The sequence below is a fragment of the Anser anser genome (assembly GCF_964211835.1).
Source record: "Anser anser genome assembly, chromosome: 4".
In the NCBI taxonomy this organism is placed as follows: Eukaryota; Metazoa; Chordata; class Aves; order Anseriformes; family Anatidae; genus Anser; species Anser anser.
This window is the reverse complement of record NC_139724.1, coordinates 33,088,593-33,104,555: the sequence shown is the minus strand read 5'-3', so window position 1 is coordinate 33,104,555 and position 15,963 is coordinate 33,088,593. Positions and strand designations below refer to the sequence as shown.

The 15,963-nt window shown below is 40.3% G+C and overlaps 1 protein-coding gene across 20 annotated transcripts in view; it reads left to right on the top strand.

Moving 5' to 3' along the window:
* Window positions 1–15,963, top strand: part of TRIM2 (tripartite motif containing 2) — a 116,432-nt gene that overhangs the window by 89,011 nt on the left and 11,458 nt on the right. For all 20 annotated transcript variants that reach the window (XM_083834024.1, XM_083834014.1, XM_083834009.1 and 17 more), the window contains 2 exons: window positions 8,670–8,773; window positions 10,091–10,258. In XM_083834024.1, the coding sequence (XP_083690150.1) occupies window positions 8,670–8,773; window positions 10,091–10,258 (272 nt within the window). The remainder of the gene's footprint in view (window positions 1–8,669; window positions 8,774–10,090; window positions 10,259–15,963) is intronic.

Genomic DNA, 15,963 nt, shown 5'->3' with positions numbered 1-15,963 from the left:
CAGTGAAACTGGATGAAAAATTCTAGAAGTTAAATTATTTTAAGGTTAAAACCGTAAGTAGAGCAACCTGATAGTACCTTTAGGCCTCTTGGTTATTGTTCATATATAAAACTTAAAAGCACATGCTTCAGAAATTTTATTTGCAAATATTTAATTGGAATTTGGGTTAAGAAATGCATGTTTTTGATTTAGGATAAATTTTTTTTTACCACCTCTCCTGTATTCTGTTGGGCATCATAAAGTGGCAATATAATAAGGTTAATGCTGCAGATTTAGATTAAATAACTTCTTTAAAAAGTTGCATGGCAAGAAGCAAAGTTGGAGGACTCGCTCTCTTAAATGATTACATTAAAGTTTAATTAATTAACTAGGATCTATACATGCTAAAATCTGGGACAAATATAGTTATTTCTTTATGTCAGCATTGGACAAAATTAGGATTTCCCTTATTTGTGTCGTCATGTCCCCCCCCCCGTCCCCTCCCCCCTTCCCCAATCTAAACATGTTTGGTGCTTTAGATGGTGTAATATTATCTCTAAATTTGCGTGTTTCTAATGCTTGGTAAAAATACGACATCTATGTGCAATTGTGATTTTCTTTTAGGTCTTTTGATGCAATCTATTTTAAAGCTCTAACAATTCATAATTGAAAATGGCTGTAAAATGGCTTTGTATGATAAAAAAAACAAAAACTTTTCACTTTGTACAACTAAAGAAGACAACAAAGTTAACTCTTGATAGGTGCAAGTCAGGATTTCAGCAGTAGGTATTGCAGGTTTGACCACTAGTCAGCAAGGTAGCTTTCCTTCTTGTAGTAGAGAATGGATGATGGTTAATCCTGGAGGGATTTTCAGGAGTTCTGTTGAAAACTTATCTGGATACCACTTGTCAGTCAGCCTGCCCTGTCCATCTGATTTCTTCTCTGTCAGTATTTCTTTAGGAATCTTTACTATGATAGACAGTCTGTGCAATAACCTAAGTTTTATATCAGAAAATGCATTCAGCACGCACACTTTGCTTGCTGGTAGGACAGTACAGTGCAACCTTTGGATGGAGCAACTCATAAAATGTCCTGCCTTTCCCAGATGGCCAGTGCATTTCCTCGTAAGATAAACAACCCCCTATATATAACAACTCCAAGCATTTTTACAGAGTCAATGATGCCCATTTTACTGTTAGTAAGGCTAAGTTTTATGGTGATTCAGACCTTGTCTGAAAGAAAGCATCTCTCTGAACTCTTCTGGGAGTGGTTGTGGCATGTTTTATGCTAGACAGAGAAGGGGCTAGATGGGCAGGTTCAGGTTGAAAAGGTCTCCCTAGGTCTGTAGCAGACGGGAGCAGGACAGAAAAGCCTGCACAGGCACTGCATGCCTGGGAATGGCAGGGGGCCATTGTGGCTGACCCTTCACACAGCACTAAGCACGTACATCAAGCGTTAATTCGTCTGTTTGTGGAAATTGTCGATCTAAATGGAGACAAGGTTGACCCACCTTTCAAAATTCCTCTTAGAGTCAAATAGAAAAATACATGCGTTTAATAGTAAATACTTAAGAAAAAATGTCCTGAAATTATTTTGAAACTTTTAATATTCTTGTTATAAACCTTTCAGTATGGACTAACAGGATTTCAGATTACAATTTCCACCTCTGTATCCTTTGTTTCTAGTGACCATTTTCTAACCTAACTACCAAACAGTAGTATGGCTGTAGTTTTTTTTCCTTTTGTCCAAACTGTTCTCTCCAATACACCATAAACTCTAAAGGAGTCTTGAATGTTGTTTGAAAAGTGCAGTGCCCTTTTTTTGTTGTTGTGATGAAATGCTTGTGTGCTTTATTTCGGAGTTTTTCCTCCTCCCCGTTTGCTGTCTTCCTTGCTCTGTGTCCCCACCTCCCCCCAAAAAAACAAGAAACAAACGAAAAAAGAGAAATGCATAGCTCTAGTTCTAGAGCTTTAGCTTGATGAAACCCCTCGGGAGTTTCCACATTTGGGATACACGGATTGCTGTTTTATTAAAAAACAGAACTGAGGGTAATGCTTCATCCCATTCCACGTTCCGTTCTCAACCACTGATTTCTCAGAATGATCCTGCATAGGGATGTCCCTGTGGGGTTACGCATACTTCATCTGAGAAGTCTCTTAAGTATTTGCAGCTGCGATGCTCTAGCTTTTTACACTATTCCAACATATGTGCAATTAATAAACACAGGTAAAGCTTCTGACGTTTTCACAGGGATAGCCTTCAGGGATTTAAGATTTTGTCCAGTTCCAGTTTCAATGCACTCGGAAAAGTTGAATTTCGGTTCATTTGTTGATGAAGTCATGCAAAATAAAGTTTATTGCTGCTTTCCAACACAACTGTGTATTTTTATTTTGAGCTCTGATAGCCCTGGCCAAATCTGGATTTTTGTTGTAAACTGGGCAAGATAAAGCCTGTAGCTGGGCTGCCAGAGGCTCGTACAGCTGTGTTGGAGAATTATACTGTAATATTCCTATGGGCATCCGAGTATATGGAGCATGCCCTTGTATATATGCTGATATATGGACTTGTATGCACAAATAAATCAGTCAGCTCCTAGCAAGAGATAGTTCTTGTGCGAGTATTAAGAAATAACATTAATACAACATTAGTGCAGGTAAGTGCTTTCATTCATGGGGAATTGGGCATTGCATCCTTTGCCAATTCCGTCATATTCATGGCTTTTAAAAAGGCATGTGGTTCTATCTAGACACTTTAGGGTCACGCTATTGACTGCACATTCATACAGTTATGTAATTCATTATTTAAAAGAGCAGAGTATTTCTTGCTTCCTCTTCTTCTCTCTCAATAATTTATAACCTCAACTTTTTTTTTTTTTTAAAGCAGGCATGAGCTGTAAGAGTGCATCCATGCAGTTATCATGTTTTAGATGTTACAGCCTGCTAAACTTGCTACAGGAATGAAAATAAACAAGCAAATGCATAGTTTTACAAAAATCCATCTCTGTGGCATGTACTTAGTTTGTGCAAATGCAAACAAAAATGTGTTTGTGATATCCAGAACATAATTGTTCTACGATGGTTTTCACTACTGCTGCAAGTGGTAGGAAGCATTAATGTGAGAGGAAAGGCTCGTTTGTTACCCAGCTTTTGTACCTTAAACCCATGCTGAGTGGAGGAATGTGGAGGTGAGGGAAGTGTCAGCCACTTCCACCTTCCCTGTAAACCTCTCCCAGGTCCCCCAAAGGAGGGTTAAGAGCCATGGGTGGCATCAGATAGCTCCTCCTCTGCCCAGGGCCCTGTCTTGTACCCCAGCTTTGCCATGCTGGGCTGTATGCCTTGGTACTTTTTTTTTTTTTTTCTGGCACTTTTCATGACTGGGTTCTTTGATGGTATTTAGCAGTAGTGGTGCCATTTCCCACTTCAACTGCTTTTTCTCTTTTTCTCTTCGTTTCTTTGTGCTTGGACTTGGCACCAGACACAGCCAGATGGAGAGTTGGCTCTCTGCTAGAAAGTTCAATTTTCCTTTTCCTCAGACTGTGTTTAGTTCTCTCTTCAACCATGTAACTGAGCGGCTAAGTTTAGCTGGTAAGTTTAATGGGTGTAAATCACTCCGCTTAAAAAAAAAAAAAAAAAAAAAGGACAGAAAATAAGCCTTTAACAGTGCTTTCTGTCAGCTTCCTTACTAGGTGTGGATGTCATCATCTGGGCTGTTATCAGTGCTGAAAGCAAATAGGAGCCTTATTGTGAATTTACCCCATAAGAGGTTGTGAAGAAGGCCCGTGTAATAATAGCTGGTAGCCTGATAAAGAGTACAGTTTCAAAGCAGGCTTAGGGGGAGCAGAAGGGTTAGATTTACATTTGACAAATAATAAATGGGGAGCAGAGAGTTGGTTTTAGGGAAATGTTTAAATTTTCTAGGGGACATGTTCTTAGTCTGGTATTTATTCTTTAATTTTCTCTGAAGGCCTCAGCCTGACATTCTGTATTGGATTGTCCAATTTGAAAGAAACAGGGCTGCCGACAGATATATTCTTCTTAAGCAATTACAAAAATAAAAGTGGGTTCTCTGCGTGGACATCCTGAAAATATGTCTTATTTTCCTAACTGATTAGCCCCCTTGTATGCATGGCTCAGAGGAATCCCAGCTCCCCCACAGCAAGCAGCACCTGCTCCATGCATTCCACCATCCCGTCCCAACCTTTGCAGGAGGTCCACCCCTATCCACGTTACAGCCTGGCTAAGGGCACTGGGGAAGGAAGGGACGTGCAGGTGTAGCTGTTCTTGCAGCACAGAAATATGACACGTGGAGCGCACAGGCCCCTGACACGCTTTCATCAGTTGTTTTCCACTCTCCATTTTAGAAACTAGGAACAAACCAATTAAGAAGTAGTAGGATATGTTTCCTATGCAGAATTTAGACTTCTGTAGAAATAGGAAAGCCTTGTAATGGGGAAATAGAATTTCATTTTCCAGTTTATGAGCTCAAATCCCTCTGAGGCCAGTCATCAACTCTTTATAGGCTTGTGATTGCCAGTGTGAAATTTGGCCAGACCTACGCTGTGTAGATTTGCAGCCATACCTGTATTGGACCGGGGCTGAAGAACTCTGATGTCACAGACTGAGGTAATGACCTGTAATGACAGAGAGCTGGTTTGCCTGCTGTTGTCTGGGGTCTTGCTGCTGTCCCAGCAGGGAACTGTGGCTGAGAACATGCGGTGCATCTACCCCTTAGGTGTACACCTAGCTGCGGTGGGGCTCTGTCGCACGAGCAAGGCTTGGCAGAGCTCTTTGCCAAGCTTTTAGGGGCAGATGTTGCATTAAGCAAGTGAGTATAAATTAGCTCAAACTCCACTACTAACAGTATGTGTATCTGCCAGAGTTCCTACTGAATTCCTCTTTACAGGTTACAAACGCTGTGTGTCTTCGTGCAACAGAGTGGCTTTAAAACTTAGGTAACTTGGATTAGTAACACTGATGTTTATTCTACAGTAAGTATGTAGTTTATTAAGTCTGATTTAGTACAATTTTGCTACAGGGCCTCTTGTGTTTCAGTTGTATCTATTACAGGAGAGGCATATCCTAATAATGTGTAGGGTTTGACTAAATATTTTTTGGCCCTCTGAGAAAAAAAGAAATGAAGCTAAGGAACAAAGGAACAAGAAAGCAATTCCTTCATATTTGTCTGTGCTTTCCATGCTGTTCAGTTTTATCTTTTTTTTCATTTTTTTTGTTTTTTTCAATACCACGTAGAGAACAGTCCCCGAAGAAGTATTCAGTGTTGTAGGCAGGAAAGAAATGGTAGTTAAACAACATGCTATTGGTACTGCATCCTCAGTCTCCCCTTTAATCTCTAAGCTTTCTGCAGGGTTTTTGTCTCTTTGAATACATTCCCTTTCTGCTGGGGGGAGTGGTATGTGTTTTTCTTCTGTTTTAGGAAGCTGGTCAGTCTAGGTTAGCAAGCACGGAGGTTATTATTCATGTCAGTGAAACTTAGCAAAAAAAAAAACACTTCTATTTTTATGAGTATCAAAAATGAACATTGTTCAGCAGGTTTGTCCAGATGCCCAGCACTTACACAGCAGACTTAGGTACATGATGTAATTTTTAACAACCCCTGTGATTTTAATACGTTTCTAGGTTTTTTTCTTCTTTTTTTGTGAGATTCAACCTGGCCTGTACTGTGCAAGAATAAGAGAGCGAAGTTTTGCAGCATTCTGGGTGTGCTGTATTGTCTTGAGCTGAAAAATGGATACTCACTTGTTGAAAGCATATCTTCAAACTAAATTAATTGGTTTGTGCAGGGTACACTGAATAACACCAGCAGAAATTAGATAGGGCTAAATCCAATCTGATTGTTTATTTAGAGAACTGTATACAACGATGGTTTGAAAGGAGCTGTTCCATGGATCTGATTCCTAATGGCTCTCTTCAGACCGCCCTTTGAAAACTCTGCTCTCCTCTCCCAATCCCAAACATCTGTTACAGAAATCGCAGTAAAATGTCTTTTTCTTCCGTTGTGCCCCTCAGTAGCTCGGAGCCAGCAGGGAGGCAAGGCTGGTCAATGAGAAATATGAAAGATGCAGGTTTTTATCTCCAAACCAGGCTGTGTGGGAAACCCTGCAACAAGGATCCGCAAACCATCCTTTAGCCCCAGCCCTGGGCTGGGGTCGGTCAGGCTGGCTGACTGACTGACTGCCTGGAGAACAGAAGACAAAGCATTGGTTGCCTTCGTATAGAGGGGTGATACCTCACAGTAAAAGATTTGCTGAAGTTTCTCTCACAGGCAGGTGTTTGTAAGGCAGGAATCTACTTAACGGGGAGGAGCTGTCATCCTTTGGTATTACGGACGTGGCTGCAGGATCCTGCTTTCCCAGAGTGTGGACATGCACTACTACAAGCTTTCCTCTCAACTGAGCTGCTGCCACTGCCTGCGCTTGGCTTCACATCTTTGCTGGCATAGTGAATTGTTCAAAGTTATCTGTTTTCTTCCTGAACATAATTTAAGAAATAAGGTGTGTGTTTCACTAACCTCAGCTGAGCTCTTCAGAGAAATTTGTCCTGTTGCAGAGGAGACTGTAGAGGAGCCTGTGTGCAAATTAGGACCTGTGTCCTGGGTTTAATAACTGCTAAGTGCTATTCACAAGAATGCTGCATGGAGCTGGATTTCAACTGCACACTGTGCTAGGAAAATACGGTTTCTAAAACTTACTGTGAAATGTTATTATGGCATTCCTGGGTAATTTCTTTTCTTTTTCTTTTTCTTTTCCTCCCCCCCACCTCCTTCCCCAACCTCCACCACCCCCCTTTGATGCATATGTGAAGAAAACTCTGAGTAACTCTTTATGTAGATCTCATTTATCTTTAAAAATGAACATTTTTCTAAGGGGAAAGCGCATACATTCCATAATGGTTGTGCTAGTTGGTTCCAGATGCTCTAGCTTGCACCTCCTCTTTTCTAACAAATGTTTTGCCTCTTCTCTCAGTATTAAAAGGAACACTTCTTACTTTTCATCCACTCTCTTTGGCTAAAAGGCAAAAAGGAAACTTAACATTAACATATGGTGGAAAAAAAAATACTGCTGGCATCCCTCAGGCAGTGCTCAGTAAAAGAATACAGAGAAATGGCTCAAGTGTGGGCAACATAATTGGTGCGTAACTCACTATTCCCTTAACACGTAGTTTCCTCTTGGACTACAAAAACCGAGGAGCATTTGCCTTGTTGAGAAGATGTAAGCCCACAGAGATCAAGAAAACAAGGCTTGGAACAAAGGGACTTGTTCTCAGCACCAGGTAACAAGGAGTTAAATGTTGCTTGTTAGCCAGTGACAGGAAATATGCATCCCACATCCATCACCACAGCTGAAGGAACGGGTTTTAAGAGTGTGCACATCCCTAATGAAAGCTAAATACAAATTAGAGCTAATATGGATGCCTTCTATTGGGGGTCACAGTCAGAACAGTTTTAATCATTGAGCTCCGGGATATTTGGACTGACTACAGTAAAATGCAAGTTCTTCAGTTGAAACCAATTAATGTCTGATAGGCAGCCAGTGAATGCTTGTAAAAATACTTTACCAGGGAAAAATAGCTCTGCATCCAAGTCTCAGAAAGAACAGCTTATAGAATCTTTTTGTTTTGAAATTCATTCATTCATTATGAATAACCTTGCGGTTCAAGATCATAACTATAATTCCAGCTTGTCTAAAGACCCCTGAGCCTTCTTTACAAACACAGCAGGAATTTGGATACTGTTACTGTGCTCCAGGTGTAGTTTGGACCAGACACTTCAGTGCTGACCTTTTAAAGACACCGGTTTGCTTTGTGACTCTCCTCTGAATGTCTCAGAACAAGCATCTACGTAATGAGGCACCTAAACTTAATGAACTTTTGTGAAAACCTGACTTTTTATAGCTCCTTATCCCATTAGACCCTCTGGGGAAAAGACAGTTCTGTGTACATCACTATTGCATTTGTCCTGGATAAAAATGGGACCTGTGTGTGTGTGTGTTGCTTCATAAGGACTATCAAAGGTCTTTGCAGAAAGATTTGGTCTCAAGGTGTTGGTCTTCATTGGTCCACAAGTCCCAGTCATTCAAAAATAGTTCTTCATCACAGTTTCCTAACTAAGGGAACTTTTACATCCTGTGAATGAAAACTGTATGAGTGAATGGCAAACTTCCCTGTTTTGAAAAGGCCCCATCCAAAGAAATCACCGGTATGTTTTTTTCCTTGACTTTGTAACTTGACTGAGGAGATGTAGCTAATTGTACTAAACACCTGTCATCCATCCAGGTTCTTATCTTAGACTATCTGTATGCTCCCCCAGTACTGCTCCCCCAGTACTGCCTCTTTCATTGCCTTCTCAGATGAATAAAAATCTATATTTTAAAAAAAAAGTCAAACACGTGAAAAATATTTTACTTGTAACCTCTCGCAAGAGGCAAATTGTGAAGATACCTTAATCCACGAAAGCCAGAGATAATTCCTTTGATAAGAGTAAGGACAATCTCTTCTTGTAACTAACTGGGATCTGTTACTGAGATGGTTCTTTGAAGTTGTACCAGTGATAAGAACTCTTCAATGTAGGCATCCATACATCAAGGATGTAATAAATGCACGTATTGGCATTTAAGGCCTAACTGATTAGTCCTGTCTAACCTGATTTGTTATGTGCTTTGTGTTCAATTTTAGGCACCAAAGGAAGAAACAAAGGGGAATTTACAAATCTTCAAGGTGTAGCTGCATCTACAAATGGAAAAATATTAATAGCAGACAGTAACAACCAGTGTGTGCAGGTATGAGGATATGCCACTTTCAGTATTCTTCTGTTTCTCCCCCCTACCTTTGCCTTATTTGTATTCCAGGAAAGACAGATTTTGTACTATTCAAGGACATGTAAATTCAGAGAAATCTAACTCATCCACTATCATCCCATCTTCTTGACCTGCAGCTATCTTTTTCATATCTGCACTGTATCTAATATGCATATCAGAGTATATTCCTTCCTTATTATGTTTGGCATTGAATGAAGAAAGCAAACAGTGCAATAGTCTGGAAAAAATGCCCTTTTGTAAATGGGATTTTACATTGTAAATTTATCACCCTGTGTTTCAAAATAAATATAGGACAAGGTGCCATAAGTATCATTTCCTAAGTGAGCACAAATACAAAAAAAAATGCGTAAATGTCATTTTAAAATGACATTTAGTCTGCTTAATGGATTTTTCTGTCTGGTATGATGATGAAATCTTTTGTGCTAGCATCCCTGACACCTGTGGTTTCGTGGCTACTGTAACCTGTGTGAAAATCAAGCTGTGCTTTCTATTTTGCCTGCCACGCTTTTTTTTCTTTTTCCTTTTTTTTCTTTTTTTGTGTGTGTGTGTGCCTTTTAAACCATTTACAATTTGTCATCACTCTTCAGGCTGCCCATGTGGTAGCAATGAACAAGGCAGAAGTTAGTGGCTCGTTCTTAGTATATCAGAACCAGAAAGCCACATTCAGTAACAACTTGTTTTCAGGCCTCTTCAAAGAGACAGCGTCGAATATTCATCAGTACCCTCACACTTGGTAATTTGCAGCCACTTCAGAAGAACTTCAGTGTCTACCTGGCTCAGGGTCGCAAGCAGTGGACTGATTTTTAAGTAGCTAACACATCTCTCAGAAAGTGGCTCAGTACTTATTCTGAAGTTAAATGATTACATAATGAAATTCTCTTTCAGCTTCTGTTCCTCTCTCTTCTAATGTCTAAGTGTTTGACTGTGGCTGAGACGCTCGTTTTCCTCATTTGTGTTATGGGAATAACACCACTTCTTTCTAACTACCTGAGAGGGACATTGTGACGTATAATTCACTAATGTTTTTAAATTACTTTGATATCTCTGAAGAAACAGTGCAATGTAAGTGCTGAGAAATTCTTTATTATGAAATCAGGGTCCAGGTGGAGGCCTCTTCTTAAATTAGGCATATTGCTTTCAAATATAGATTCTATAAAGTGCTTCACGTTCCTAACTTTTTCCTTACTATAGTGTTCAGACTTGCTAAAATGTAAGCTTCAAGAAATAGGTGATGTTCTTATGCTGACTTAGTTTTAAAATAAATGTTTTCTGTTACAGATATTTTCCAACGATGGCCAGTTCAAAAGTCGCTTTGGCATAAGAGGAAGGTCTCCTGGCCAGTTGCAACGGCCAACAGGAGTGGCTGTGCATCCCAGTGGTGACATCATTATTGCAGATTATGATAACAAATGGGTTAGCATATTCTCATCAGATGGAAAATTTAAGGTATGAGTTACCACGTGAGCTCTGCTGAGCTTTTTCCTTATTACAAAGGAATGCAATTTTTTTTTTTTATTTTTGTGTGTGTGAAGAAACTACATAGTTTGTAACTTAGTCCAAATTCCATTGTTGTAATGTAGAAACAGCCACGTTGTATAATAAATAGGAAGAGGTCACAGCTGTGATGCCAACGTAATATCAGATAGAGATGATACATTTCATTCTACAGTTCTACACACTGGGTACTTGGATGCCTTTCTGCAACTCACAGTTGAGAATAGCTAATGTAATCAAGTGTAGTTGGACTAGCTTAATAACATCATATCATTAGTATTTTGATTATATAAAAAGGCGTGTGTATATATGTATACATACACAAGACAGACATAAAAACTTGTGGGAAGTCTTCAGTGACATATGGAAGGGAAACATAAGGTAGCAGACTGATGATGACTTCCCCTGTTCACTCCATATGTATCAACAAATCAAGTGCATAATTCACGTATGGTCCTGCTGGTAATAAATGGAAGGAAAGGCAACCCAGGAGGTTGTTCCAGTGCTATAGCATGGTCAGGAGTATTTTGTCTGGGGTGATGTGCAACGGGAAAACTGCAGGAAATAATGTCTTAGGCTTCAGAAATGAGAAGTTCTGAGAAGAGTGTACTTATTTTCATAGCAGCTCTAGTGATTCTTATAGGAGTAAAATAAAAAGACAGCTACTGTACTACACTAACGCTTGCAAACCTGCAGTATTTTTCTTGTTTGGGAGTCAGTTGCAATTCCAGAGAGAATTAAAGGTTGCCTCCATTTGGTGCTGTTCTCTGAATGCATGTTACAAAGTCTGGCAATGCATGCTAGAAATAGCCATCTATGGCAGAGATTAGCAGCACACTGTTTGGTGAGATAAAAAACCTGCAGGGAAATTTCTACCACAGTTACTTAGTTCTAGAGCCTTGTATTGGAGATAAATTACCTGTTTGGCATTTTCTGGCAGCCTAGTGACCAAAAAGCTCGGGTCCTGATATGTTCATGTGGCTGCCAAGAAATGGCCTTCCTTTATTAGTCTTTGCAAAGTGACAAATGTTATAGCAAATAGCTAGTTTTGCTTGCAGGGTCCTCAGGGACCCCCTTCTGAGAAACAGACATCTGTATGCTTTTAAAAGTATCCAGATCCTATGTAGACTCCAAGCTAAAATAAAACAGTACTAATATGTAATGCAACTGTTAAAAATATTTGCATTTGCAGAGAATACATGATCTTCCTTGAGTAGTTTCCAAAATGTACACAGGAACACTTTGGCTGAAGCCCCTGAATGAAATGAAGATACCAGAAGGAAATAAAGATGTAGTTATTTAAGAATCCAAATACTCTGAGTAACTTAAGTGTGGTATAAATAATTATTAACATCTTTAATGTGAGCTGGCTTGATCTGGAAACGGAGGGTGGAGGGTTCATTTTCCTTCCTTCTGCAGACAGGCTGTAAATCCAGCATTTTGGATGGTGTCAGCTGTGGAGGAAAAAGCCGTGGCTCTGGAGGAGCCATGATCCTACATACTGTACTCTATCAGCAGCGAGAAAAGTATTGAAAAAAATGAATTAAGGTAGTTCCTCTGACACAGAGCCTGGCTTCATTTTTAGTTAATGTTTCTGCTGGACTGCACAAGCTCCATGAAGTCGGCAATGTTTGTGTGGGTAATACTAGTGAGTGCATTGGACTTCGTAGTTCCTGGGACTAGGCTGATTAAATGAGAGATGAAACATTAACAATATACAATACTACTTTTAGATTTCATGCAACAAAATATATTTGTGAGAGAAAAATACAGGATTATTTGTGGAAGCATGTTATATATGGATGGAAGGCATAGTCGTACAGTTGAAGCACAGGACACAGATATACCAGGTCTAGCCTGTGGGAATCCGGGAAGAGCTGCGTGAATTCTTAGGTGTTGGCAATGGTATTCTTAAGGGGGCTCCGTGAGATTAAACTGGGCAATGCTGGCAAAGATACACAGATAGACAAAGGGCTAACAGTGTTTCACCTGTAAGGATTGTGCCTGCAAGACACTGTGCATCATCTGTGATACAGGTGGTCTGCTAGCTGTTAACTCAGCGTTATCAGGGGCCTGTGTTGTGCTTAATCTGTTCTTTCTGTATTTACTCTCCTTTAGCTTAGCAGCATTTAATAGAGGTGTGAGCCAGGAGGCGGATTTCTCCTGGAGCCAGGCCCAGGCACCTCCCTGATTTGAGAACCGGGCTGACTCACCCCAGCGGGCCCTGCCAGGCAGAGAAGTGACACCTTCCTCAGTCGCTGGTGGCAGCACAGACAGCGCTCCGTTTTCTCAAGGCTGGGAAGCTGGCATAATGCAGAGCTTGGCAAACCCTAAGCTAAAGTTACACCAAAACATGAGTCTCCTAAAATGAAAGGCTACATTATCCTTTGAACAATAAAGCATCTGATAGGGTCTTAGAAACTGGGGCTTTTGTTTCTGGCTATGTTATGGGTCTCACAGGTGACTACTGATCTTTCATTTCATTTTCTAGTGCTTTATTTTGCTCATGTATAAAAACTGGGTAACAATGCTGGCTTCCTCCATAAATTACTTTCAAATTGCCTAAGAAAATTGTTATAGAAGATGTCTTAATTGCTAGGCTAAGAGAGAACACATGCTGAAGCAGCAGAATCGGCCTCTGTGTCAGGGGTGGTGTTCACACCTAGTGAAGGAACTGGAGGCTAGGGCCACAAGAAGGATTCGTGGTCCTCTGAGGAGAAGCTTTCTTTCTTTCCAGTCTTGAAGGGTCACATCTAAGACAGCCTGTTGTCAGCCAACCATGGCTGTAAATCAAGTTAAGACATCATGTTAAGATGGGTGGGAAAAGATGGAAGGAAACACTTTGTCTGTCAGACTTTTATTTCTTCTTGTCTCATTAGAGGGACTAAGAAGGGAGCTGCTTGAAGCTGGCTGCAAGTTTAGGTAGGAAAAGTTCTGTGGAGTATGGCATGTGGTCATGGTTCAATTAAGACAGTCAAGTGAATGATAAATCCATTTATTGTGTGAAGTTGCAATGTGTGGTGATGATGCATCTCCATGTTAGGGAAGTTCTGGAACAGGAAGAGGTGTATTTTAAGTCTCTAAATTAATTCCTGACGGTCATGAACAATCATGAACCTTTCTGACAGTAACAAGATTGGTGGAAATGAACTTAAAGCCCCAACACACCTACTACTACAGTGGAAAAGTCTGTATATTTATATATAGTATATATATATATTATATATATACTATATATATATATATAATATATATAGTCTAGCTCATTTTTTTATATAGCCTAGCTCTCTTTTTTAAAAAAACCTCTATGAATATCCCGGAGTAGAATATTTTCCATTCTAGTAGAGTGGCTTTATAAACACATATTTGAAAACCAATCTAAATTCATAAGTGCCTATAAAATAAGGGACATAATGTCCTTGACTGAATTCAATTAAACACAGTATTTGTATTAAGGATTCATATGATTCATTATACTTTATTCATTTCTAATGGCAGAGAAGTCTGAAAATACTTCCATTCATAAACTTAACAGGAGTGACTGGGTTTCATAATACTCTGTTTTAAATAATCAAACCTATAATTCTAAGAAACCTTCTGAAATAAAAATACACAAAGCATATGTTCAGCCAGACCCAGTAATGTGTCATTAGTGTATTTTGATCTAAACTGGAAACAGAGATTCTTAGTATAAAGAACTTCAGGCTCTAGCTGGACATAATTTATTGCTGCCTGCAAATTGTATTTTAAATCCTGGCCTAAGCATAGTGATTTTTATTCCTTTTCTCAGCACTGAGTGCCCGTTATTGTAGTATGTGATTTATTCATTTTTTTTTTTTAATTATTTCTTATGTATTCATATGGTCAGGAAGACACTGTACTCATGAGTCTGAGTCATTTTTCCATTGGAATCATAGAAAGATGGTAAGAAGGTGGTGCAATGCACAGGCAGACAAACACCCAGGCATCCCAGAAGAAAGAAGGGAATATAATTTAATCACCCCAGAGGAAATAAATCTACTGATTTGCATTTGGTTTATGTTGTTGCTTTGTTGTTATGCAAACCTGAATGCATTTTGTAGGTGTGTTCATGTCTTTCCCTTGGTGATCACAGTCATTTTTAATAGTTTTTCCTGGGGATGTTTTAGCATGATTTAATTAGGTGTTTTTTGTCTAAATATTGAGCAATTTCTAAGAGCATATGTATCTGAACATAAACCAGACACATGATCATTGCATGCTAGCTAAGCGTAGTCTTTTAAGCTGCAAGATTTATTCCCTGAGGTTTTTTTTATTTGAGACTGAACGAGGTTGTGTAGTAATGCTTTTGACTTCATACTAGACAGCTTCAGGGAATCTAGATTTCTTTATTTTGGGATGGCTCCTACTTCTACCTGCAACCCCACCCATGAGAATGCACGGTAGAGTAGGAACATGGGGTTTCCTAAGGACAGCTGGGCTTCTTCAGATACTAATGTGGTTGTTTGCTTTAAAACCATCTGGGAACTGAGCAAAATGAGTTAGGCAATGAATCTTCTCCATGCCCTGTAATCTGTCATGCCTTGACAGTCATGGACTAAGAGAGCTTCAGCCACTCACAGAATCACAGGATGGTTAAGGTAGGAAGGGCCCTCTGGGTCCACCTGCTCCAACCCCTGCTCCAGCAGGGCCACCCAGAGCAGGGTGCCCAGGACCATGTCCAAGTGACTTCTGAAGATCTCCAAGGAGAAGACCCTACAGCCTCTCTGGGCAGCCTGTGCCAGTGCTACATCACTCGCACAGGTGTGCTTTCTGTTGTTCAGAGGGAACCTCCTGTGTAACAGTGTGCGCCCAGTGCCTCTTGTCCTGTCCCTGGGCACCACTGAGAAGAGCCTGGCTCTGTCCTCTCTGCACCCTCCCTTCAGGTATGGGTACACATGGAGGAGAGCCCCCCTGAGCCTCCTCTTCTCCTGGCTGAACAGTCCCAGCTCTGCCAGCCTCTCCTCACATGAGAGATGCTCCAGTCCCTTGATCATCTCGGTGGCCCTAAGCTGAACTCTTTCTAATATGTCCACACCTCTCTTGTACTGGGGGTCCCAGAACTGGACTCAGTACTCCAAGTGTGGCCTCACCAGTGCTGAGCAGAGGGGAAAACTCCTCACCACTTGCAGCAGGGCAGGAAGATGGACAAAGAAGGCAGATGCATCACTTGTTCTAAGTGGTGATCTGTCCCTTCTGCAAAGACAATGTAGTGAAAAATGGTCTTTTCCTAAAGAATATGAATCTATTCCTATCTATTTCATTTAAATTCAGTTGGAAACAGGAAATTATGTTTATAGGATATCTCTGACAAATTACTACAGGGTCTGGAAGCTGTGGGATCCATAATTTCAACACAGCCAGGATTGCCTGTCCAGAACAGTAAAAAGGCCAGCAGGAGCCTAGACTTTTGGAGCCAATCTGGGAAACTGCTTCCAAATCTGCCCATCATTTAAGCTGCCTATCTCCCCCCTGCCCCTCCCAAACCAGAAAGCAAGTTGCTGCATTCCAAAAACAAAAACTCCAAACAATGTAGTGGTGTTTTTATAACCTTTTTTTTTTTTTTTTTTAATGGAAAGGTCAAAACTCGACTGATTGTATGCAGTTCAAACCAGCTTCTAGAATCTGCCTGGGGAAAA